At 36.4% G+C, this 24,252-nt stretch overlaps 1 protein-coding gene and 1 long non-coding RNA gene across 2 annotated transcripts in view; one reads left to right on the top strand and one right to left on the bottom strand.

The window, feature by feature from the left end:
* Positions 1–24,252, top strand: part of lrmda (leucine rich melanocyte differentiation associated) — a 1,173,034-nt gene that overhangs the window by 602,064 nt on the left and 546,718 nt on the right. The window contains exons 3-4 of the mRNA XM_051923742.1: positions 20,950–21,078; positions 23,449–23,586. Coding sequence (XP_051779702.1) covers positions 20,950–21,078; positions 23,449–23,586 — 267 coding nt within the window. The remainder of the gene's footprint in view (positions 1–20,949; positions 21,079–23,448; positions 23,587–24,252) is intronic.
* The window catches only part of LOC127526832 (uncharacterized), a 449,386-nt gene that overhangs the window by 13,126 nt on the left and 412,008 nt on the right, over positions 1–24,252 (bottom strand). The gene's annotated exons all lie outside the window — the stretch shown is intronic.

The following is a 24,252-nucleotide window of genomic DNA, read 5'->3' as shown; positions in this document are numbered from 1 at the left end:
CTTGATTTCTGACTCCTAAATGTGAGTGTGGCTGTATGCATGTTGTAGTAATTTTAGTAGTATGTGTCCATTGGAGGAGACTTGGCACCCTATCTAGGGTTCTTTTTCGATTTGTGCCCAGTTTTTCTAGAATAGGTTCTGGACTCCCACAACGCTGGATTACATTGGTTTGAGAAGGGATGTTTGCATTTTTAGATGTGTTTCCTGGAATGCTTCATACAGGGTGCGCAAGTGCATGCCATAGGTCTGTTCCCCATTTTTGCTCTAGGTGTGGAATGTGCATGTCCTCCAAGGTTGGCTTAGGTTTTCTCTTTTCCTTACATTACTTACAGATGACGTTATATTAATTAACGAAGAATAAGTGAGTGTTAGCATGTGTATGTGCAAGGGCCCTCTGGCCAAGAGTGGCTCATGCCAGGTGCTGGATGCAACAAATGGATCGATGTGTAATAATTAATGCACATTAACCTGTGTAACATAATAAATGAATTAATACCATACATTAAACGTTTAGTGCCCATTCTTATTCAGATGCAAAACAGGTTTTAAAGTATACTGTAAGGTGTAAACTTTACTGGTATGGATATCTATGGATATTTTTGTTAGCCCCAAATTTTCTCGGGGACTTACTTGATCTCTGAGTTGTCATGCCAGACACCATCTTAAGTTAGCATCTGATTCACTGACTGACTATTGAAAAGATTTTTAAAACAAACGCTGTAGTCTGCATCCCAATTACATGTTGTAGGGCCTGCAACTAGCGGAAAGTCAGACCACATGATCAAAAAAGGGCGTTAATATTTAAAACAGTTGCAGATTACAATCTAAAAGAAATAATGTCTTGACAAAGAAACATAAAGGTAGCATTGTTTTCGACTGTGGCTTTTCATTTTGATGCCATTGAAACCTTTGATGGTGTAGTTTAATGAGCTATCAAATATTGTTTTTAGCAATAGCTGTGATGGTTTGTGGTTTTACAGAGTAAATTGTTTTAAACATCTAACATCAACATTTAACATGTACTGGCTGTAGATGAATGAATGGCATAAAGCACATCATATTTATTAGACCAGTGGCAGGAACTGGGACCACTTGCGCAGACACATATACCGTATCTATATTTTGAAGTTTAACTTTAAAAAACAAAATGGGTTCTTCACTTTATCTCATTCTAGGGAATAATCAAAAAGTTTTGTTTTTTTTTTTTTGCTCTGCATAAGTGTCTCTACTAAAGGAGAACGTAATGCTTTATCAACAATGATGACAGGTAAAATTGACTAAATAAAAGTTAACAAACGGAGTGTGTAAAGCCACAAGGGAATACTATTAAATGTGCAGTCGAAAGCAGCATGTTAAATACACTACTGCATAGATGCTTTTAAAGACATAATTTAATGGATACAAAAACATCAAGAGGTTGCTTTATTTAATTAATGATAGATTTCACGGAATCCATCTTTTTTTTACAGTCTATATAGGGTTTCACTCTTGAAAGCAGCCCTTCTCCCTGCAGTGTGCTGTGAAGTTGTCGTGCTTGTGTGTACATAAGCTGCAAGGAATTAAAAGGACATTAAATATAAATGTTTTCTTAGAAAACAGATACACTTCTTTTATCATGAATTTCTTTTTTTTTTTTTATTTTGGAACATTTTTACAGTTTTGAAATCGTACGTTGAGAAGTTATTTTCGTTGCTCCTAGTAAACATATCTAATTTGTAACGAAGAAGTGGCTGACAAACAGCATGTGGCTCAGTGTCACAATTCATGAGAGCATAACATGTAGTCCTAAGAAGTCCACAGGGTGTCTTAGCAAATGGGTGCATCGAGGATATCTTGTCAACAAGTACTATACAATTTATTCTTAGCAGTGTATTGATGTGGAAGGAAGGCGAATCCAGCATCTCCTATTGGTAAGTGATCCAGCCGGCTGCAAAAGTCAAAAAATAAAGAAAATCACTTGTTTTTCTCAGGCTGAGTTTTGGAATTAATTGCATGAATGTATTATTGCACTGCTTTTTTCCCATTACTAGCTGTAAGCACACAGTATGAATGCTATAACTTAAACTTTGGATAAAGTTAAATTCATAAACAGCGAGAACTGTCTTTTGAATGGAGACCCATCGGTAGAGTGGACACATATCTTCAGCCATCAAGGGCCACAGTTCATAGCAGATCCTTCAGATGCAGGCTCAGATGATGAATTCAGAGCTTCTTGAATGTAACCAGCTGCTTCACATTATAATTGTGGTCTACTTCTTGCACTCGTGCACACTGTGCATGAATGTGCACTGTCACAACTTTGAGTTCCGACAATTCTCCAATCAAAAAACAGTATTCACTAGACTCTGATGAGTGAAAATGACTGTGTTCATTTCTTTGCATATTTCATGTTGTGTGTGGTGTCACTGAAGTAAATAATTAAATTACAGTACATAAATATACAAGCAACAATAAACATATTTCCTAGCACATGTATTTGTTTATGCTCACATATAAATGTGTTGTTTATTTATTGTCACATTTCACAACACATTTATTTATTTGCATGTTTATTTTTTTTTTTTTTTAGGTTTTGTTCAAAGTATTCCTCCATGTAACACTGATCAGTCAAATCTGGTCTGTTTAAATATTTATTTATTCCACTTAGACTGCATATCACTGAAAAAATATATATATACAAAACAAATATTCATGGACACACATTTTAGGTTTTGCAGAATGCTAGTCCATCACAGATCACAGAGGCCCACTCATACCAGGCTAAGTTACAACCACCAACATACCACCTGTATCTCTGGGGTAACTCACCTAGACATTCATTTTCAGGACCCACCATTTTGCGTCTGCACCTTCATTTACTGCTCCGAGACTTAAATAGCATCCCAGGAATGTTATTGTGCTCTGTTCACGAAGGAGGGGAATTTTCTTTCATCTCCAAACCCCATGTGTGTTGTTACAGATAAAAGCATTCTGCCATGTGCCAGAAGATCTGTGTACTGGTCAAGGTCAATGTGCCTTTTTGTTGTGATAATGGCAATTGCTGTGATTGATCATTTAGACAGACAGATGCATATTGTCCTCACATGTTTACTTTAGTCAGTGTGAAAGTGTGTTTTGAAATCTGCTTTGGAGATTAAGTGCGATAAAAACTTCCCTTTAACTAGAGCTTTACTTTCAGGTAATGACAGGACCACAAGACACATTGCTATCATATATTATTTAATGCGATTCTTCATCTTAGCCTAAATTTGTCATTTTTTTTTAGCAGGTGGCTGCAAGTATATAATTGAGGGAAAATTTGAGTTCACATCTACAAGAGCAATACATGCGAAGGAACCTTAAAAACATACAGATAGAATGCTTGTTAAAATTAAAGCACCAAAGTAACAGATAAACAGCTATAAAATTCAAAATAAGAAAGGTAAACAATAGCCTAGGTGTCTTGATGAACTAGTACAGGTTTTCTTGCTTCTGATTCTATGGTGAGGGGGCGCAGCCATTTGCCTACTTCTAGTGTTCCACCAAAGCCCCCTTTCTTTCTGAATTTCCTGTCTCATTTTCTTTCTTAATCTTGACCTCTTCTTCCTATCATTAAGCCATCAGCCATACATACCTCTGTCCTCCCACCTTTGGATTCAATACGTGCCTGAAGCACCTTGGGTCTGCCACCAGGACTTGTGTCCAGATATGGTACAAGAAGGACAGAGAATATACTGTACCACTAAAACCTCATGACATTTTTTAAAATACTTTAATTAATATTCAAAATATAGTAAATGTTTACCTGTCATTATACCTACTTAATTCGACTGAGTGTTGCAGTAGGTGATCTTAGAAGCATTGGGTGCAAAGCACAAAACAGTGAGGTGGCAGGTCTATTGTGGGACACACTAAATTTACAACTTCTTATTTACTACGGCTGCACAACTTTATCTACATTAGAGAAAAAGCCCTGCCAACATGAGGAGAACATTCACATTTTACACAGATAATGACTTGGCTGAGATACAAACTCATGACAATGGAGCATTAAAGCAGTGACCACCATGCTAAGCCAATAGATAGATAGATAGATAGATACTTTATTACCATATATATATATATATATATATATATATATATATATATATATATATATATACACACACACACATTATAAGTTTACAGTATGCACTTTGGATCTGTGTGTGTATATATATCAGCGGCCACTTTTTTAGGTACACTTGTTCAACTGCCTGTTAAAGCAAATATCTAATTGGCCAATCATCAATGTCAGCAACTCCATACATTAAGGCATGCAGACGTTGCTAAAACAACCTGCTGAAGTTCAAACCAAGCATCAGAATGGGGAAGAATGTGCCTTTGAATGTAGCATGGTTGTTGGTGCGAGCCAGGCTGGTCTGAGCATTTCAAAAACTGCTGATCTACTGGGATTGTCATGCACAACCATCAGTAGGGTTTTCAGAAAATGGTTTGAAAGAGGGAAACTATCCAGTGAGCAACAGTTGTCTGGGCGAAAATGCCTTGTTGATGCCAGAGGTCAGAGGAGAATGGCCAGACTAGTTCAAGCTGATAGAAAAGCAACAGTAACTCAAATAACCACTCTTTACAACTGAACGAACAGCAAGTCGAACCTTGCAGGTGGGCTACAGCAGCAGGAGACAATAGCAGGTGCCACTCCTGTAAACTAAGAACAGGCAGTTGAGCCTACAATTCGCATAGGCTGACCAAAATTGGGCAGTAAAAGACTGGAAAAATGTTGCCTGGTCTGATGAGTGTCGATGTCTCTGGGATGTGGTGGAACAAGAGATTTGCATCATGGATGTGCAGCTGACAAATCTATAGCAAGTGTGTGATCCCATCATGTCAATATGGACCAGAATCCCTGAGGAATGTTTCCAGCACTTTCTTGAAGCTATGCCATGAAGAATTACGACAATTCTGAAGGCAAAAGGGAGTCCAACCTGGTACTAGCAAGATGTACCTGATAAAGTGACCTGTGTATGTATGTATGTATGTATGTATGTATGTATGTATGTATATATATATATATATATATATATATTCACACACTGTACCCTCTATTGTACAGTTAGATCAATTGTATACTGTATATATTAAATGCAGTATATGCTCTGTAGATACACCACAAAAAATGAAATCTAAGCAAGTGAAAATTATTTATATCATGACATTAAATCTTGTTTTCCTTATTGTAAGAATTATTGACTTATCACAAAGTGCATATTTACAATTATTTAGCTTACTTTAAGAAATCTTGTCAAGTAAATTTCGCTTACCCCCATGGCAGCTTTTTTTTTTTTTTTTTTGCTAAATAAAAACAAAAGGCTCCCATTTAAATTTTTTTGTCTAATTTTTGCATATGCATTTTTTCAGTTGTATAATATATACTGTACAAAAGCTACTTCATCTTACTTTGTAATTTTCACGGCATTATGCAAATTAGATTATTTGGATTGTAGAAGACATTTTAAATGCCCTGAAAAGACAAAAATAACTTTTGTGCAGTAAACCGATATATTTTAAGAATCTATGTAGTTCATAAACTAATTATATGAGGAAAAGCTGCATCTGGTGAACTCCAAAGACAGTAAATAATAAATCAGATTTCAGAGTCATGTGTCCAGCTAATACTTGAGTACTAAGTGTCTCTAATTTTGGTGTTTGTTGCTTTTCTCTGTTGATGAGGATCTCTATAAACTTATCTGTAAAGTTTATACTGGCAAATTCAGTACAAAGTGTGCTAATGAGGGCACAGCCATTCTCTAATTATTTATGATACAACATCGACAAAGATTTAATGATTACCATTTAGACATTGTGTTCAATAATAATATTTTCCTAAATTTATAGTTCACAGGGGACTGTTTATTGTCTGAAGCATATGGTGCATTTGCCTACATTTTTTTCTGGCTGCTGTTTTTTTTTTTTCTGCTTTACTCCCAAAATTTTTTTCCCATGTATTTCATATTCTTATCAAATCCTTTTCAACATGTTAAAACTGTGACTTGGTGCTAAACAGAAATTAATATGAGGCATGGAATGTGCAAAATGTGCTGGGCAGGTGCCATTTGACAAGCCTTTGTGTAAAACAAAAATGTACACACTGTATTACTTTTTTTATCGTACATCTGAATAGAGAGCATTACAACACCACATACTGGATGCTGCAGAAAATTGTAAGCAAATGATGCACATTATGTGTTTGTCGTGACTTCTCCCGTCTGACACTTGCTTTGATTGAAGTCACTTGGGAAGAAGTGGCCTTTAAAAAGATAGATATCATGCTGGGCAGACAGCTTCTGTGCTTGGTAACAAAGGCCGTGCGGTCAGCAACTTTTCTGACAAGGCCCATCAGGTCAGGCAGAGGCAGTGTTAGAAACAAAGTTTGCCAGGGCCCGGGTCAAATCCAGCTTAAAAAGTCAGTGCTGTCAAAAGCTTCAGTCACATTCTTACCTACAGGCAACCTCTGCTGATCCCTAGTCATTAATCAAACTAGAGAGCCGTCCTGACCTCCGCTCCTTCCCTTTGAAGTGTGGTGTCCTCTGCAGCATGAGGAAATAATTTGCTGCCTGATTCAATGAGCCATCAGTGGAGCCAGCAGACCTAATGACATGTGAGAATATTAACCTCCTACCACGAAGAGCTGTGAATCTTGAGAGGCAGTCTATAATTCACCCAGCATTTCAGAGGCTTTTTCTGTCTTAGCCTCTCTCTTATACTTCTGTGTTTTGCAGTGCTTGAAACCTTGAGCGAGAACTGCTTTATTCTTCATATTGATGTCCTTTTCTTGGGTTGTGTGGTTGCTTTTCTTCTAGTTAGTAATAATAAAGAGTTGAATAAAAGAAATTATGTATTTTTAATTTTTTTTCAATTAAAAATATGAAAAAGGAATAATACTAAAATATACAAATCAGGCAAAATTAACCACTTTCTGTACTCACAGCTTCTCTCACGTTTTACCCTCCAAAAGAATGAAGTGCCAAATGGATCCTGCAGACAATAGAGAAACACAATTTAATTGTTTAGTATTAATCAAACAATAATATATTAAGCGAACCGTGTCTGCAATTTTGTCTGCAGTTTTAGTCACCACACTAGACAAAGGCTGTTAAACACTGTGCTGGAAACAGCAACCAAGTCTAACCTGGGATGTGTCTGACTCATCTTTAGTCTTGAATAGAGAAGACTAGGTCGTGTCCAAATCCAAGGGTTCAGTATTCTCAACTAACCAGCAGAATTTTATGGGTTAAATAGTTAATCCCATCCTGCACTTAAGGACACTGGTGGAAAATAAGTGCAAGTGCATGCAAGACTACTAATAGGAAGCACTCTTTTTACACAAGGGACCATCCTACTCTGGCAAGCTGAGGTACTTAAACCAAAAAATGTTAAACCTGAAAATTCTCCAAGGTACACAGATACAAAAGTATTCAAAAGACATAAAAAAGTAGATGAAACAGACAGTGGAAGGGTCAAGAACTCCAATAATGACTTTAGGTGAAAGTCAGATAATTGCAGTTGTCGTGCAACTACACAAAGATATGTGTGAGCAGAGACAAACTGTACCAAGAAGTTCAGTTTCTTGTCATGAGTAAATAGTACGATGAAATTCTTACTTGCACGTCTTCCACAGACTACTGATAAAGATACCAACAACATTGCTATTAGTGTGCTTTAGTTTATATTAGTTTTTGTTTTTCACTTACAGTTTTTCCTCTATTTAGAAAAACAAAAGTTAACATTACTTTATTATAGGACATTCTATTAAACAAAATTTCAGACACTAAGGTCCTGTTTCTCCATTCCCACGTCTTTATTGTTTCTTTTATCTTTATGTGGAATGTTGCTTTCCTCTCTCCTTCCATCTCATCCAATTTTTGTCTTTTCTTTTTCCTTCTTGTCACACAACAATAACAGTCACTACTCTGTTTGTTACATTGGGCAAAGCCTCCCATAAGCCCTTGTCTTCGTATTCAATGTGGTGACATGATCCCCCATCCTCCATAAGCTTATTCTGGAATGCCATCTTTAAGAACATACAGTACATCCTCAAGACACCTCAGTCACCAGCAGAGTTAGTTTCATTTTATATTTTGTATTTCTGAGATACAATAGATGATAGATTGGCCATCTTGCTCTGTGAAGAGGATTACTTGTGTTCTGTATTGGTTATTGAATTTAAACCATTTTCTGACACCCATTGCATGCCCAGCTTACCTGGAAGGGTCTCTCTCTCTCTCTGAATTGACTTTCCTAAAATATCTTCCATTTTATTTCCTCTACAAGGTTTTTTTTCTTGGGGAGTCAAGGTTGAAAGGCTGTCAAAACAGGGCATGTTAACGCCCATTGAGGCAGTCCTTGGTTGATTTTGGGCTGTCCAACAAATCAATTGTTTTTGTTGTTTATCGCTTAAATCTTACTCTTCATAAACTCTTTACCATGGGTTTGTCCATTGATCCATTTTGTCATCTCTTCTCCCTAAATGTTCCCAGAACTTTTCTCCAAATGTTTTGAAACTGTCCCTCTCTCACTCTCATTGAGTCATTTGTCTCAAGCACTCACTCATTAAACCTTTTTGTCAAAATCTCTCTCACTCCACATATTCTTCTCCTGGATTGTAGCATGCTCTTTTCCTTAATCCCATCCAGCAGAGGTTGTTTATTTTACGTATCATTACCACCAAACTGGCATTAGCTTCTTGCTAAAAGCTCCTCTGTCTTAGGCTGTTTATTCTTCCAAAGGTTCTTTCTATAATCTGATTCTTCTTAAGGGTCAACTGAGAATTTGGCACCAATATCAGAAAATGGCTATCGGTCACCAGTCATGGGGGTGATTGGCTGCTCACCTTTCTCCTTATCTTCTCTTGGCTGTGGTTTGCTGCCCTATCTGTTTTGTCAGGTTGGCTTGGTCAGAGTACTTCTCTGTTTAGTATTTTACTGTTCCTCACAGAGTAGTGTTGGGCACTAGTAGAGGGTGTTTTTCTCTTATTTATTTGCATAGATTCCTTTTTCTTTATGCATTTAATTTATTCCCTTCAATCAAAAGGTGTTATTGTGTGATAAACATGTCACTTGTATAATTGTTGACTAATTCTAATTTGCAAATAAACATAGATTGTGAGCGTTGATTGTAAGCTTCTGAATGATTCAGCTATTTGCATGTTCCTTTAAAATGAAAGGAAGTGAGGTTCAGCTCCTAGATTTTAGTGAAGCAGATGGCAGTCAGGACTGAAGCTTTGGCTGCCCACACTGGAGCCATGTACTGTAATCGTCACATATGTTAGATGCCTGGTTATCTGTGTGAAATTTCAGTTCTACTGTTGCAATGAATGCTCTTTATTCATTCTTCTTCACGCAAAGTGACCAGAAGAGTTGGATCAAAATGTTTCAATTTTCTAATACTACTGTGTCCATAATATTAAAGGTTTGTGTTAAATCTCTGAAAGAGAGCAACTTCTGTTAGCTCTTATTTAAAGAAAAGGCAAAATCATCCAAAATTGGCCCACTCACATCTGTTTCTTTCTTAAATACTATAGTAAAGTCAGTATATACATTCTACTTATTAAGCAAAACTATTGACACCTCTATCGCCAAATTGGGAAATCCTATTTTTTATTAAAGCTCCCTTTTATTCTGGGCTAACACTAGCAATGGAGTGCATGGATTAAAAATGTTGAACTGAAATTCTAAAAGTACTGGCCTCTATCTATCTATCTATCTATCTATCTATCTATCTATCTATCTATCTATCTATCTATCTATCTATCTATCTATCTATCTATCTATCTATCTATCTATCTATCTATCTATCTATCTATCTATCTATCTATCTATCTATCTATCTATCTATCTATCTATCTATCTATCTATCTATCTATCTATCTATCTATCTATCTATCTATTTTTCTATTCTTGTTTTGATCCCACTCATTTAGCACTTGATGATTACCTTATTCTTAACACTGACTGAAGCATGAAAGGCCCTTAAGAGTTTAGTACTCTTATGATTTGATTTCATGCGTTGCATCAGCGTCACTCGTTTTAACACCATATCAGTTGCTCAAGGATAGCAGCCACTTGTTAAAATGCTTATCATCCCACCATTTTAAACTTGCATCTGTTTTTAATTTAACCACTGCTTTATTGCTAAGCATTCAAGACTTATTTTAGAAAAATAAAATACACAACAAGCCTGTGTTAATTATGGCTCCTTTTGTTCTGATTTTCTTCCAGACGTGATCTTTCCTCAATGTTCATTGCAATAAACATTTCTCTTCCTACATTTTTTTTTTTAAGTTTATTAAAACCAGTCAAATCCTACTTTTTATGGCTCAGCTCTGCTTGCCCATTCGTTATGGTTTCTTATCTTGGCAGGCAATCTTAACTGAAAGGCGGCTAGTCCATTATGCACATATGAAGCCCATCACTCCTCTAGCATTGGCCAATTCATCAAACATTTATCTTTTGCCCTCTGAACAGCACGTCAATTTGCCTGTCACTCCTGAGCCTCTGCTGCTTTATTGGAATAAAAACATTACTTTTTCCACACTGGAGTTGGTTGGGATCCTGTCTTTGAACTGACACTGCACTTGGCTTATACAGCAAATCCTGGGGTGAACGTCTTTTCTGCGGCTTGCTGGGAAAAAATAAACATCAGTCTCTTTTAAGGCTGTTTAAGGAGCTGAAATAAAGGTTTAACTAATTAAACCGCAAGCACGGTCCTAAACAAAGTATTTATTGCATTTGCCGTTATCAGGTTTTTTGTTTTCTTTTCTTGGATTACTTTCCGACATTTTTTCTTAGCATTTATTTCAGAATGCAATGGGCTCTTTAGAGCTTTAGGAAGTAAGGAAATGAAAGGGCTTAAATCAAAGCTTCATCATAACTTGACTGTCAGAACAATGATGATGAATGGATGACAGCTATACAAATAAAGTGATCACTGGCCTTTTAGGGTTTGGAGGGAGGATAAAAATCTATAGCCACTGCTATAGAGAATGAAGAGTGAAAATGGAAAGAAGGATAAATGTAAAACCTAAAGAGGAAATGGTTAGCAGACATAAGATCTGAGGGCCCTTTGACAAGGAAAGGAAAGGCAAGATCTTCAGTGTATGTGAAGAAGCTGGCTAAATCCTTAAAACTTGTTGAAAATATTTCAGTAATAACATAATAATAAAAATCAAGCACTTTTTATTGCCCGAATAATTCACTTACATTAATCACTAAAGCTGATCTTTATTTGACTTTATAGCCATAACACCATTACAACATGTACTAGTTAGGAGTGATAATACTGCAACAATAATATGTTAATGGTAAAAGGAATTATTATTTATATTCTTTTCTCATTTAGAAAAGAAAATAGTTATTAGATTCATACATGCATACAATCTTAAACTCACTTAATCTAGTTGAGGTTTAGCATTGTGGGAGTAGGAGTCTGGCCTTGTAAGACTGGGTGTAGGGTGGGAAATAACCCTGGGCAGAGTGCTTGTCCATCACAAGGGCCACTCTCACACAGGGCCAATTTGGAATAAACCAGTAAACCTGCACATCTCTTGGGATGTGGGTGGAAAAACTGAGTACTCACAGGAAAAACCAAACACGGGTGGAACTTGCAAACTCCATATGGACAACAGCCAGAAGTGGAATTCAAACTAAAAAGGCACAGCTACATTCACTAAAATGACTGTTAATGTGACAGCTGTGTATTTCAAAATATTCATATTCTAGCCCATATTTTAAATATAGAAATTTCTATGTTTTGTATGTTATTCCCATGTAAAGAAAATTATTATTATTGGGATTATAATAGGGTTAATGTTTTGAATTTTTCATGCATTACCAAAAATGTTTCAATTTTTTTCTTTCTCCTCTATAGCTTGTGTGGCCTGCAGGGGGCGCACCAGCCACCCAAACCTGACAGAGACAGACACCAGGCACAAGTTTTAGCACAACACGTTTATTTGCAGTGGGATCACTTCCCCAACCATTTCCACAAGCAGCACAGTACAATACAGAGCACAAGTACAGTCCCCATTATTCTTGTTTCTCCTTCTCCTTGGCTTCTTCTCTTTCTCTCTCTCACTGCCTCCACTCCTCCTCCAGCAGGCTTTGTCTTTCTTTATTCCTGAATCTGGCTTTTGGAGTAGCTGGCTCCTTTTATTCAGGCACCCAGGAGTACTTCTGGGATCCCGACAATGTGGTCCAGAGGCACTTCCAAGTAAGGCAGAAGCCTAATAAGAAGGACTCTGCAGCACCCCCTGGTGGCACCCCCGGAACCCAACAGGGCTGTACTGAACTCCAACCCTCATGAAGCCCTGCGGGAACCGATGGCACCGTAACAACACAGGGGGGTTGCCACCTAGTGATCCGGGCGAGATAATGCCCTGTGTACGTTCTCTCCCTCAGTCCTTCCACTATAAAAAAATTCTCAGCCAGGTAAGGGTCCTGGCCATCTGCAACACTTGATTAATTTTTGAAGCATGTACATTCACTAATTTCTTTTTCAATTTTATCCATTTAATATGTTTTGTTCAGAGTATATAAATCTCTAAACAGGATAAGAAGTTTCTTGACTTGTGGTCAAATGTAAAAGTTAATTTCAAACATTTAATTGCATGTAGTGTCTTCCATATCTTGGTCCATTTGAAACAATGAGTGAAAGAATGGCCACTACTGGTAAACCTTACAGTTCCTTTAACTTTTGCACTGTATCCAGTATTTTGCTTTAACAGTGATGAATACATCCAGTAGAAGACACCAAATCACCCGAGACAGGATTAAAAAAAAAAAAACAAATCAGCTTGGCACATGTACAACATCTAAAAAGCGTGAGAGTAAAAGGCCAATGTGATTTTCCCTCGTTTGAGTAACATATCTGACTTCTGTCAGACTCAGTAGTACTCTGACTGTTGAATAGTTTGACGAGTTCTGTGCCCTAATTTTCAATTCCTCTCCATTGATGATAATAAGCAGTTGTGATGCAATAAAAAATTTACAAGATGGTAACTTCCCAGCTAACCTTGGTAAATATTTTTTATTCACTGTCATTTCCATTTTAATGTTTCTTGTAGTAATCACATTTTTGAAATGTTTTGAAATAATCTTATTAAGATTTAGGTTTTCTATTATATATAGCTGTTTTAAATTTAAATTTAATTTAAAATTTAAAGCTTCTTTTTCATTTTCAACAAAATTTTCTTTTACCGTGAGCACCATCATGATCTCCTTTATAAAGAAATTAAGTATATGATAGATAGATAGATAGATAGATAGATAGATAGATAGATAGATAGATAGATAGATAGATAGATAGATAGATAGATAGATAGTATCACACATGTGCGTCTGAAGATCATCCATCGGACTCTGCTGACACTTGCAATGCTGTCTCCAGGCGAGAGGGGGTGCTGCTGCTAACTTTATTGTCTGTAGTGCTCTCTGCACTACTGAATAAATTCCCAGTTTGGGCAAGTGAGCCCTGCCCATGACCCTGTTAGAAACCCAGCCTCTTCTAATCAAGAACTATAAGTACCAACGTCCCCAGAAGAAACAGGCATCAGATAAGATGTAGAACTCCTGCATGTCGGACATCCCCGATCCTGACCCGCTCCCTAGAGTCTTTGAAACAGACAAGCCTAGCAGGCTAACCAGGCAGTTTGCACACCAGTTTTCTGTACTTGCGCCACCAAGCGCTTGTTTCAGTTCTTTTGTTTGGACTTTGGCATTAAATAGGGAGGCCTGGTTGGTCCAGCATATCCTGAGGACCCCTCCACTATTTTGTCTCATGACAAGAGATAGATAGATAGATAGATAGATAGATAGATAGATAGATAGATAGATAGATAGATAGATAGATAGATAGATAGATAGATAGATAGATAGATAGATAGATAGAACTTTATTTATCTCCATATGGAAATGTGGCTTTTTACATATCACACCAACACAATTGTTTCAAGCACAATGTGTGCATTTACACCGAACCAGAATTTGAAACAAGTACTTAGTAGAATTTATTCTATTTCGTTTGCAGTTGTTAGCTGAAATAGTTTAACAATTAATTAACAGACAGGTTTTGGTTGGCTCCATTTATGTGAATCGCTTTCAAGTACTTTGTTTTCCGTTTCCTTTATGTGTCCTGATTATGAAATTAGTAATTGATAAAATTTGTATTTTCGTTCTACCCAAGGACTTGTCACAGTGCTCTGTGCCTACACTCCCTGAAGAGCGCTGTATAGAAATAAACTGAATTGAATTGAATTGAACTCTTAACTACATTTGTTGAGGTTTTATTTTTATGTTTGCCTTCATGAGAAAGGATGGCACATACAGTCTACATTAAAATGTTAATACAATATCTGAACTTTACTGATAGAGAGGTTTAGACAAGTTGGAAGTGTGGCTGAAAACAATGTCTTAGGCAGTGACCTCTTAGAACTCCACAATTTGTTGCAAACTGGCATACTCAGTGTACAAGGCAGCCATCCCAGTTATTGGTGGCGTGCAGGAGACTTTGTTCAGAAGTTCTGCATGATTGCTGCTTTCGATGTCTTGAAAAAGTGGACTTTCAGTATATTCAGTGAGTAAGCAATTTTGGTTGCCTTGACAATTAAAAAAAGTTGTCAGCTGTTTTTTCACAGCAAAAATTATTAGCTTGCTTCTTTCTTCTTATTTTATCTTAAGTTATACATTTAAAGTACATTAGCTCCATAATCTAAAAGGAATTATTCTGTGTTAGATATCCTGTCAAACAATTACTACCAGACAATGACAAATAGCCCACTTGATGATTATTACGAGACAGTTTTCTAATGCTGTGTCGCATTAAGTGGTCCATATTCTAAAAGAGCAGATTTAACTCAAGTTAGCAGTGCCTGGCAAAGTGAATGGCTTTCTGTAATTGTGTGTGATCATTAGGGATAGGGATAGGGATCGGTGATGGTGCAGACAGGAATCTCGGAGAATGTACGCATCATGTCTTGCCTTCGCTGACAAAATCAATGAGCATCATTTTGCGCCTTTTGCTTACAGTCATGGTGGCAAATTAGGTTTCAGAGATGACACCTTCATTTCATTGTGCATATGTCTTTATTGACCATCTCCAGTGGGAAATGTTGTTCTGTCATTCCATGTCACCAGACGTGTTACCTAAAGAATATTCTTGAGTGGTGAAAGCCTATTCCCGAAGCTTTGTAGTCCAAAAAAACAGAGAGCAGTGTTCCTGCATGTCTTCATTAAAAGTATGAAATATTTCCATCAAGCCGGCCGTCACTCGGAGTGCAGCCCAATTCTATCTGCAAAAGGAGGGCTGGCATGCTACTCCTTCTGGAATCACTTGCAGAAATATAAACTTGATATGAAATAGCACTATAACGTTTCAGTTTAATGAATGGAAGTGATTCATGTTGTCACTAGTGAGATTTTCTTACTTTTTATAGTAGTATATCATTATTGTAGGTATGTAAAAAGTCTTCTCTTTAATTACGTAACTAAATAACTTTGTGATGGCCTCCTAATAATTAATTACAAGATGAAAGGTAATAATGGAAAAATAAAGAAGATGAGAAGTCTAATGTGGCGGTATATTCAATTTTTTTTCACTGTGTGTTTATATTACTTTTTTTTTTTTTCATTTTCTTTATTTCTTTTTATTATTTCCTTAGAAGGAGAGGCCGGTGCCTCTCGCTTGTTTTTGCACACTGTTTTGGTAAGCTAATGAGGGCGATGCGTAAGCCATAGGCGATGATCCTGTGATATTAGCTGTGACAAGGAGCTTGATCATAATTATCTTAACAAGAATAGGGTTAATTACAGTGGAAACTAAATGTTCTTTCCATTTGAATCAGACAGAGCTGAATGCGTTATGATGTTTTGTCATTTTGATGTGACTTTGGAAATTGCAATGAAAATCTCAGGGCTGCACCGGGGCTCTTCTGGGAGTGTGGTGTGAGGCCTGCAGTGAGGCAGCAGAGATGGTACCTGTGGGTGAAATAATGGGCGGCTTTCAGGTCATTAGAGCTCTGAGAAAAGCAGCGTGCACACGCAGCTCAATGTCACTTATTAGCTTTCACAAACAAAAGGCAGAAAACGTACCTGCCATTGCCCTCTTAAGCACAATAAAAGTGGTAAAGGATCATTCCTCCTTTTATTGTGGACATTGGTTGTCATTTTATAAATTCTTTAAACATCATTTTGTTAAACTATGCATTTTTTGTTCACCAACCCAACCCATTCCCACTTTTGACTAATGCAGGGTATTGTCAGAAAGAAATAATTCTGTTTAGCCTCCTTATCTTATTCTCATTTTTGGTTTGCTTATTAATAAGTGCTCCCCAAATGAAGAGTTAAATTTTTTTTGTGAAATGAAGGCTTGCTTTATTGGCAAGGCAATTTGAGTGTTGATCATCAACATCTTATATTAGATTTGATCCTTTTCTTCTCCCTTGACTGTGAATTTAGCTGATTAAATCACCAAGTGCACACCACAGCGATGACATGAAAACAACAATTAATAAGGAACCCCATGTGTAATGCAACGTGGTTTTAACTGAGCAGCTAATAACAGTACAGGGCAAAAATGCCAAAGTTAGACAGGTGTAAGGGGACTCGGGTACAATTTTATTTTTTTTGCTTAGGATGCAAGTATTGTGACACAAAACTCTGGATTTACGAAAAATTGCAATTTTTAGAGGCAACCTCCTAAAGGGATATGGGGCTTTTGTCCCACTTGATGCCTGGTCATTTTTTCTTTATGCCTCTCTTCAAGAATTATCTTTCTTGCCAACCACTTCCTAATTTTTAGTTCCATAGGACCATTGTATTTTATATGAACTAGCCATGTTTGATCCAGGTATTGGCCATCCTGGGACATCCTGTAGATCTGTTTATTTTTCTAATCATCTTAAAATCTTTAAAGTTATGACTCCGGGACGTTTGGACATCTTTTTTTGTTACGCATGATATGTTTTTTAATATATGTTAAACGTGCTATTTAAATAAAATATATTATTATTTTTATTATTACTAAGTTCATTGTTCATTCAGAATTGGTTTTGCCATGTTGAATATATATGTACAAAGTATGGAGGAATTCTACAATAAGAACAGATTATAAACAAAACACAAAAAAAATGTGTGTATGTATATATATATATATATATATATATATATATATATATATATATATATATATATATGTCTTTATGTATAATATGCTACCGTGGCTGTTCGTTTGTCTGTCCAAGATTTTAAATCACCTGCAGCTTGGAAACCATTTGAACTGTTGACCTGAAATTTGGTACACATATACTACGTGACAACTACTGTCCGCTTTCGGGTTGATGACTGACCTCCAAGGTTATTCCTTATTTTTTTATATTATATTTTATTGTAGAATCAACTCTTAGCAGCGGCCATGCGGCACATGTGTACGGGCGCTGTTCTCATTCCCTACAAACATTTGCTGTCACTTTCCCTACCTCTTCATATCTTAAATCATTCTTGAGGCAGAGTGAAGACTTAAGTGCCAGCTTAAGTGAAAAGTTAAAGAAAACTTACTAAGTAATTGCAACACAAACACTGACTTAATCAGTTTTAATGCGAAAAGATGGCAACGAAAGAAGAGAAGAAGCGGGCTTGTAGGGTGGAGCTGCTCATGAAACAGCAAGCGCATCTACCTCTGAGTAAACGAATGCTAAACATACAGAGAAACAGTATGAAAACTATGAATGCTAAAGTCAAGTGTATTCACAGCATGTTATCGTGCAGTGCGCTGTTACTGGTATATATAATACACTACCGTGGCAGTACGTTTGTCAGTCCAGGATTTTAAATCACCTGTAGCTCGCAAACCATTTGACATATTGACCTGAAATTTGGTACACATACAGTATACTACATGGCTTCTACTATTGGCTTTCGGGGTGATGATTGGCCTCCAAGGTTATTCCTCTTTTTATTTTTATTTTATTTTATTGTAGAATCAACTCTCTGCAGCGGGCGGCCATGCGGCGCATGTGTACAGTCATTCTCATCCCTACCACCTTCGCTGTCACTTCCCCTACATCTTCATATCTTAAATCATTCTTGAGGCAGATTGAAGACTTAAGTGCCAGCTTAAGTGGAAAACTAAAAAAAAAAATGTACTAAGTAATTACAACACAAACACAGACTTTAAAATCCGTTTTAATGTGAAAAGATGCCGACAAAAGAAGAGAAGAAGCGGGCCACTAGGGTGGAGAAAAGAAGAGCTGCTCAGGAAGCAGCAAGCACACCAACCTCTGAGCAAACGAATGCTAAATGTACAGAGAAAGAGGAAGAAAACTAGGAATGCTCAAGTCAAGTGTATTCATTGTTTCTTTATATTCTTTGGATATTAGTTTAGGTAGATATATCCATTCCAATGTGTATCAACCAATCCATTTACTAAACATGGTTGACAAGTTAAAGGTCACATCATCAAAGTTAGACACTAGTCCATATCGACCATTTACACATACATTGTTTAAAATTCATTGGTTTAGATGTATATTATATGTATTATTATTCGGCCTCTGATAAAGGCTATACAGCTGAAAAATGTCTTTAATCTTCTTTAGTTTTTCATCATCATTTTCCTTGGCAGATGCACGCAGCCCTGATGTCTACACATGCATACAGTAAACAGGGATCACCAACTCCGGTCCTGGAGGGCCGCAGTGGCTGCAGGTTTTCATTCTAACCCTTTTCTTAATTAGTGACCTTGTTTTCTAAGATTTGTTCCCCTGAAATGAAGCAATTCAGAGTAACGATAAAGAAATTCAGGGGAACAAATCTTAAAAAAACGAGTCAATTAAAATTAATTCAAAAGAAGTTAATTAGCAGCAAAAACAGGTCACTAATTAAGAGAAGAGTTAGAATGAAAACTTACAGCCACTGCTGCCCTCCAGGACCAGACTTGGAGACCCTTGATATACAGTATAGGACAAGCATCTGGTTCACACACAAAAGTTAAGGAGTGAAACACATGGCTTCTCACCAGACAGACACAGTTTCGGTTAATGCAATGACAGCTTCTGCTTACCTGGCCCCACCACAGTTCCTGTCTTCCCATTGAACAGAAGCTGCTAGAGTAATTCATGATGTTAAAAGTTAAAAACTCTCTGGACCTCAAACCTTCATATTTTGATTTTGCCCCTTTTTGTCATGTTTACAATTCATCTTACCAGGCAGCATTCAACAGGTTGTGTTCAGAATAATCTGGCAGAGATTCCTGACACTGACTCAGCGGACAATGTCATTGAAGTTTACTGTGCTTGGCTGTCTAAGGGAGTGCTGTCTGGTGGAAAGCGCCATTGCCAAGTTTTGCTGTCTAGCTAGGGGGACCAGATGTTTTTTTTCTGGGACAGTCCAATTTTTATTCATTGTGTCCTGTTTAATAGCTGGAGTATAATGAATAAACTGCCCTATTTTTATGCACTCGAAGGGGAACCTCCACTTGCCAATTAAATACACAACTAAATTTGTTGACCTATGCTTGATCACTTAATTAATAAGTTGCATCCTGCTTTGAGACTATGAAAATCTGGTCAGCCTATGTGTAGCTATGCTGAGAACTGCAGTTTCTCCATCTTTGCAATAAAATGCAAGATTACTGTCATAGAAAGGGGTGTCTTCAGAATTGTTTTCAGCACTATAGATCCCAGATCTGCACTTATTGTACACTGTACTATACCAGTGTATAGGATAAGACACCTTTTTCTGATCATTTTTTATTATTGAAAAATTTTCAAATTAACAAAGTAGCAGCTGTTTTAATGCAGATGGAGTCTTGAGCAACTTGTACTGTACATCTTACTGCATTTGTAGTGTTAGATATAATGTACAAATCAAGTTTATTTTTCTGATGGTTTTATAGCCAGAAAAGAAAGTTGTGTGTTGCTGTACAAAGATCTGTTTAGACTGCCTGTGTAACATGCATGAGTTAGCGGTTATACGGACATCAGTGAGAATCCTGGTGGATTACCATGTCACCGTACCTTGCTTCACATGTACAAATAATGGTTGAATTGTTTTTTTAAATGAAAATACAATCACAGTCATTGTATCATTTTATTATTAAAGTAATACTAAACATTGTTGTAATACTGTGACCTTTTGTATACTACAGCAGTATTCTCATTTCTACATTTTATTTCTTCTAATAAAGCGCCATTCTACAGTCTGTGCTGTTATTGTTAGCCTGCTGCTATGTAATGTATAATATTTCAATGTAAAATAAATAAAAAACAAAAGCAGTCTGCAGCTCTGTGCACCTTGTACTGCTTGAACTTTGGAAGAACCCCAGCACCGGATTGACAGTGACACTCGGTCATTACTATTCAGAGAAAACAACATAAGAGGGAAAAATGCATGGTTCAGTAGTTGTTTTACAAAAGATTAAAAAGTGTGTTAAAAAGTAAATTTTTAAACCCCATGGGTGTGATTGCACAATAGTCTTAAAGTTATATCCATTACCTTTGGAGGAATATTACATTTCTCTCTAGAAATGATGGATGACAACTTAAATTTGTGTCCAGGGAGTGAAGGTGAACTGTGACAGAGTTATTTATCTTGGGAATGGAGGTTGGGGTCAGGCAAGGCTGGGTGCCTCAAGGCACAAGACATTGACAAATTCATCCTGCAGACCCCATTTCTTAAGCCTTTTGTTTTGGATCCTGGCTACTCACTAAGTGACCCCCATCTTTCATCCTGCCAGCCTGTGAAGGATGTGGTGCCATGCCAGCGATCTCTCTGCCACTAATTTTTGTCATTCACTCCTTTGACAGGCCCAAACCAAAACTATTTCAGCTCATGAAAGGGAAGGTTGAAATATTTATTTCTGCACATAATAGCCTTCTTGATTTAGTGGCATATCATTTTTCCTGTTGCCTTATCATTGCAGGTCACTAGAAGCACTGAAAGCATTCACTAGCCTGGAAGAACTGATTGTGGACAACAATCTCCTCGGAAATGACCTTCAGTTGCCCAGGTTACAGCACCTCCACACCCTAACACTCAACAAGAACCTCATATCCTTTGCACATATATATATATATATATATATATATATATATATATATATATATATATATATATATATATGAACTGTATATAAATATTTCTTTAATTCTTTTTTGTGCATTTGATTTCAGACAGATTTCAAGAGGTAATATTATATGTTCATGCTGTGAAAGGCTGTATGAAGGGTGCATACCCATTGTTATTTTCTAATTAAGTATCCTAAATATAAAGGACTTGTGTTTTGAAGGCAAGTATTATAACTGACTTTAAAACTTGCAAAATATTTTCTTTTAAGTGGAAAAGAGCTAGGATATGTGACAGGGTGACCTCTAGTGGAGCAATGCAGGCTGCAAAATGCAGCCTTTATGAAATGTACCACAAGGTGTAATAGAAGTGATTCTCTTATTCTATCTATCTATCTATCTATCTATCTATCTATCTATCTATCTATCTATCTATCTATCTATCTATCTATCTATCTATCTATCTATCTATCTATCTATCTATCTATCGTCTTGTACATCTCTCTGTATTTATTAATATATAACTTGTTTACACATCTAACTGTAAATAAATGATAATATTATGTCTGCTTGTATAAGTCTGTAAGCCTGTCCATCCACTGTATGTACAGTAAATCTATCTATCTATCTATCTATCTATCTATCTATCTATCTATCTATCTATCTATCTATATGTCTGTCTGTCTTCTTGCACATCTCTCTGTATTTAATAATGTATAACTTGTTTATGTATCTACCTGTAAATAAATAATAATATTTCTGCTTTTATATGTCTGTATACCTGTCTGTCCACTGTATGTAAATCTATCTATCTATCTATCTATCTATCTATCTATCTATCTATCTATCTATCTATCTATCTATCTATCTATCTATGTGTATATATATATATATATATATATAGATAGATATATATATATATATATATATATAATATAACGTGTGTGTGTGTGTGTACTGTATGTATGTGGGTACATTTATTCATATGAATATGTTTCCCAAATAATTATTTGCAGAGAAAGCACATATTTTGATGTGATGACTTAATTTTTTTTTTTAAATATTAGAAATATGCGAATGATCTTTATTTAAGTGTACATAGTTATAATAAATGCCATTTAAATTTTTAGACGACATCCTATTTTATTGCTCATTTTCTCAACCAATGCTGTCAAAAGCCTTTACAAAGTCCTCATACCTTGCCTCAGAAATGGTGTTACTGGTAATGATGAATACGACCATTTTATTTAAGTGCAGCTACAAAAAAGAAATGGCTCTGTATTGCTTAGATTTATATTACTAAATGTGCACCAGTAATGTGTGTGCTTCATTCCTAAATCAAGTGTGGTTTATATTATTTAAATATCATTGTGATACACAAGGCAAAAAAAAAAAGAAATCCCTCTCAGCATCCCAACAGTTTCCATTTTGTTGAAGTAATAAGTGCGTTTATTTTGATAAATGTGTTTCTGCATAAGAATATAGCACATTTTTCTGTAGAACCATTAAATTACACCATAATGGCCCCTAGAGGTATTTATACTTAGCCTATGAAACGCATATCTTAAGGAAAGTAAATGTTTTAGTGAAAAAAATCTGTATATATTTTAGTGATGCGGATCCATAGCCAGAGTTAGTTTAGGAGGCCCCTTCAAAATAAGTTTACCAAAATTGTAAAAATAATGCTGGCAGAATTAATTTAACCAAGTGATAACAGTTTATCAAGTCTCCCTTTAAAAGATTTATTTGCCGGGTTCACCAAGCAGAGCAATGAGAGTGTAAGGAGCCTTTCTGTGTGGTGAAAGCATTGCACGCATGAAGTTAATGTCAAAGCTTCAAAACTAAATTTAGTTCTGAAGTGGCCTGAACATACTAATGGGGTAATTATTTATGTCTTCCCGTGGCACAGAAGCATTTATACTCAAGTGGTGCATTAGTGCTGTTGTATTTTGACACTTTAGGCTTATTTTCCAATGAAGTGAATGTATTAGTGATGAATGTGCTGTGAAGCAGCTGTTTGTTTCCACGTTGAAAAAGTTTCACAGCTCCAACAATCGCTAACCGTTTTACCACATGACATCCATCATTTTGTCAATGTTTTAATGTTCTGCACCAAGCCACCTAGGAAATCAAAAAAGAAACATGGGAGAACACAGCTGAATTCTTTCAAACGGTGCCAAAAAACTCCACATTACATTTACCCCAGTTTGCTTTTTCCATGAGGACTTTGACAGGCTGTAAAGTGCGGCAGTGCATTTGACCGCTCGTAGTGACAAGCGGATGGCAAACAGTAGTTGTAGCATAAAGGCAGTTGTAATTGATGGGATTGTATCCTTAACCTCTATTGTCTGACACATCACAGATATTGAAATTCTGCTGGACCACATCTCCGAAATGACTCCTTCATTGGAATATCTTAGTCTTCTAGGCAATGAAGCATGTCCCAATGAACTTGTTAGTCAGGACAAAGATGAAGATGACTACCAGAGATACAGGTCAGTTCAACATCATGGTTTTAACGTGTACAATGGGCGCTGTATACAGATTTTCAAGGAGTAATTCTTTGCATGTATTTTCACATCAGGCCTTTAGCATCAATTGTAAGATGTAAGCAGTGCTCTGACCTGACTTGCTTTCACAAATGGCTATTGGCAATTTGGTAGGTCGATGTGTATGAGGTGATGGATTTCTCCTGAAATTACGATAATAGGTGGTTGTACTGGTGGTTTCACATTCTATTCAGGAGTTGTTGTTTTCTTTTTTTTAACAGTGGAACATATTTCTGCTTAATAATCCTGTTGTGTTGAATGGGAACAGAAGTAAAGATATATTTTTTTGGTTATAAACCTTTTTTTTTTTATATATTATCAAGGTGTGTCAATGCTGGGAGTGTTGTTGTAGAATGTGAATCTTGAAAACACTTAGCTTGATTTATTTTCCAGTTTTATTTTCAAGGCTGCACTCCACCTCCAGGCTTTAATTACTGCAACCCCCTAAAAAAATGTAATTCTCCTGCTTTCCATCAGTCTTGATTATGATTACATGCTGATGAGAACTGTTGCTTCCAACCCATTGGACTCTTGGCTGATTTCTAGCTTGGGTCCTTACATGACCTCCCTGTATGTTTCTGATTTTTAAATGGGGCGTCAGTTTTTTGACAC

The sequence above is a fragment of the Erpetoichthys calabaricus genome, chromosome 2 (assembly GCF_900747795.2).
Source record: "Erpetoichthys calabaricus chromosome 2, fErpCal1.3, whole genome shotgun sequence".
Taxonomy (NCBI): domain Eukaryota; kingdom Metazoa; phylum Chordata; class Cladistia; order Polypteriformes; family Polypteridae; genus Erpetoichthys; species Erpetoichthys calabaricus.
This window is presented reverse-complemented; position numbering and strand designations above follow the sequence as displayed.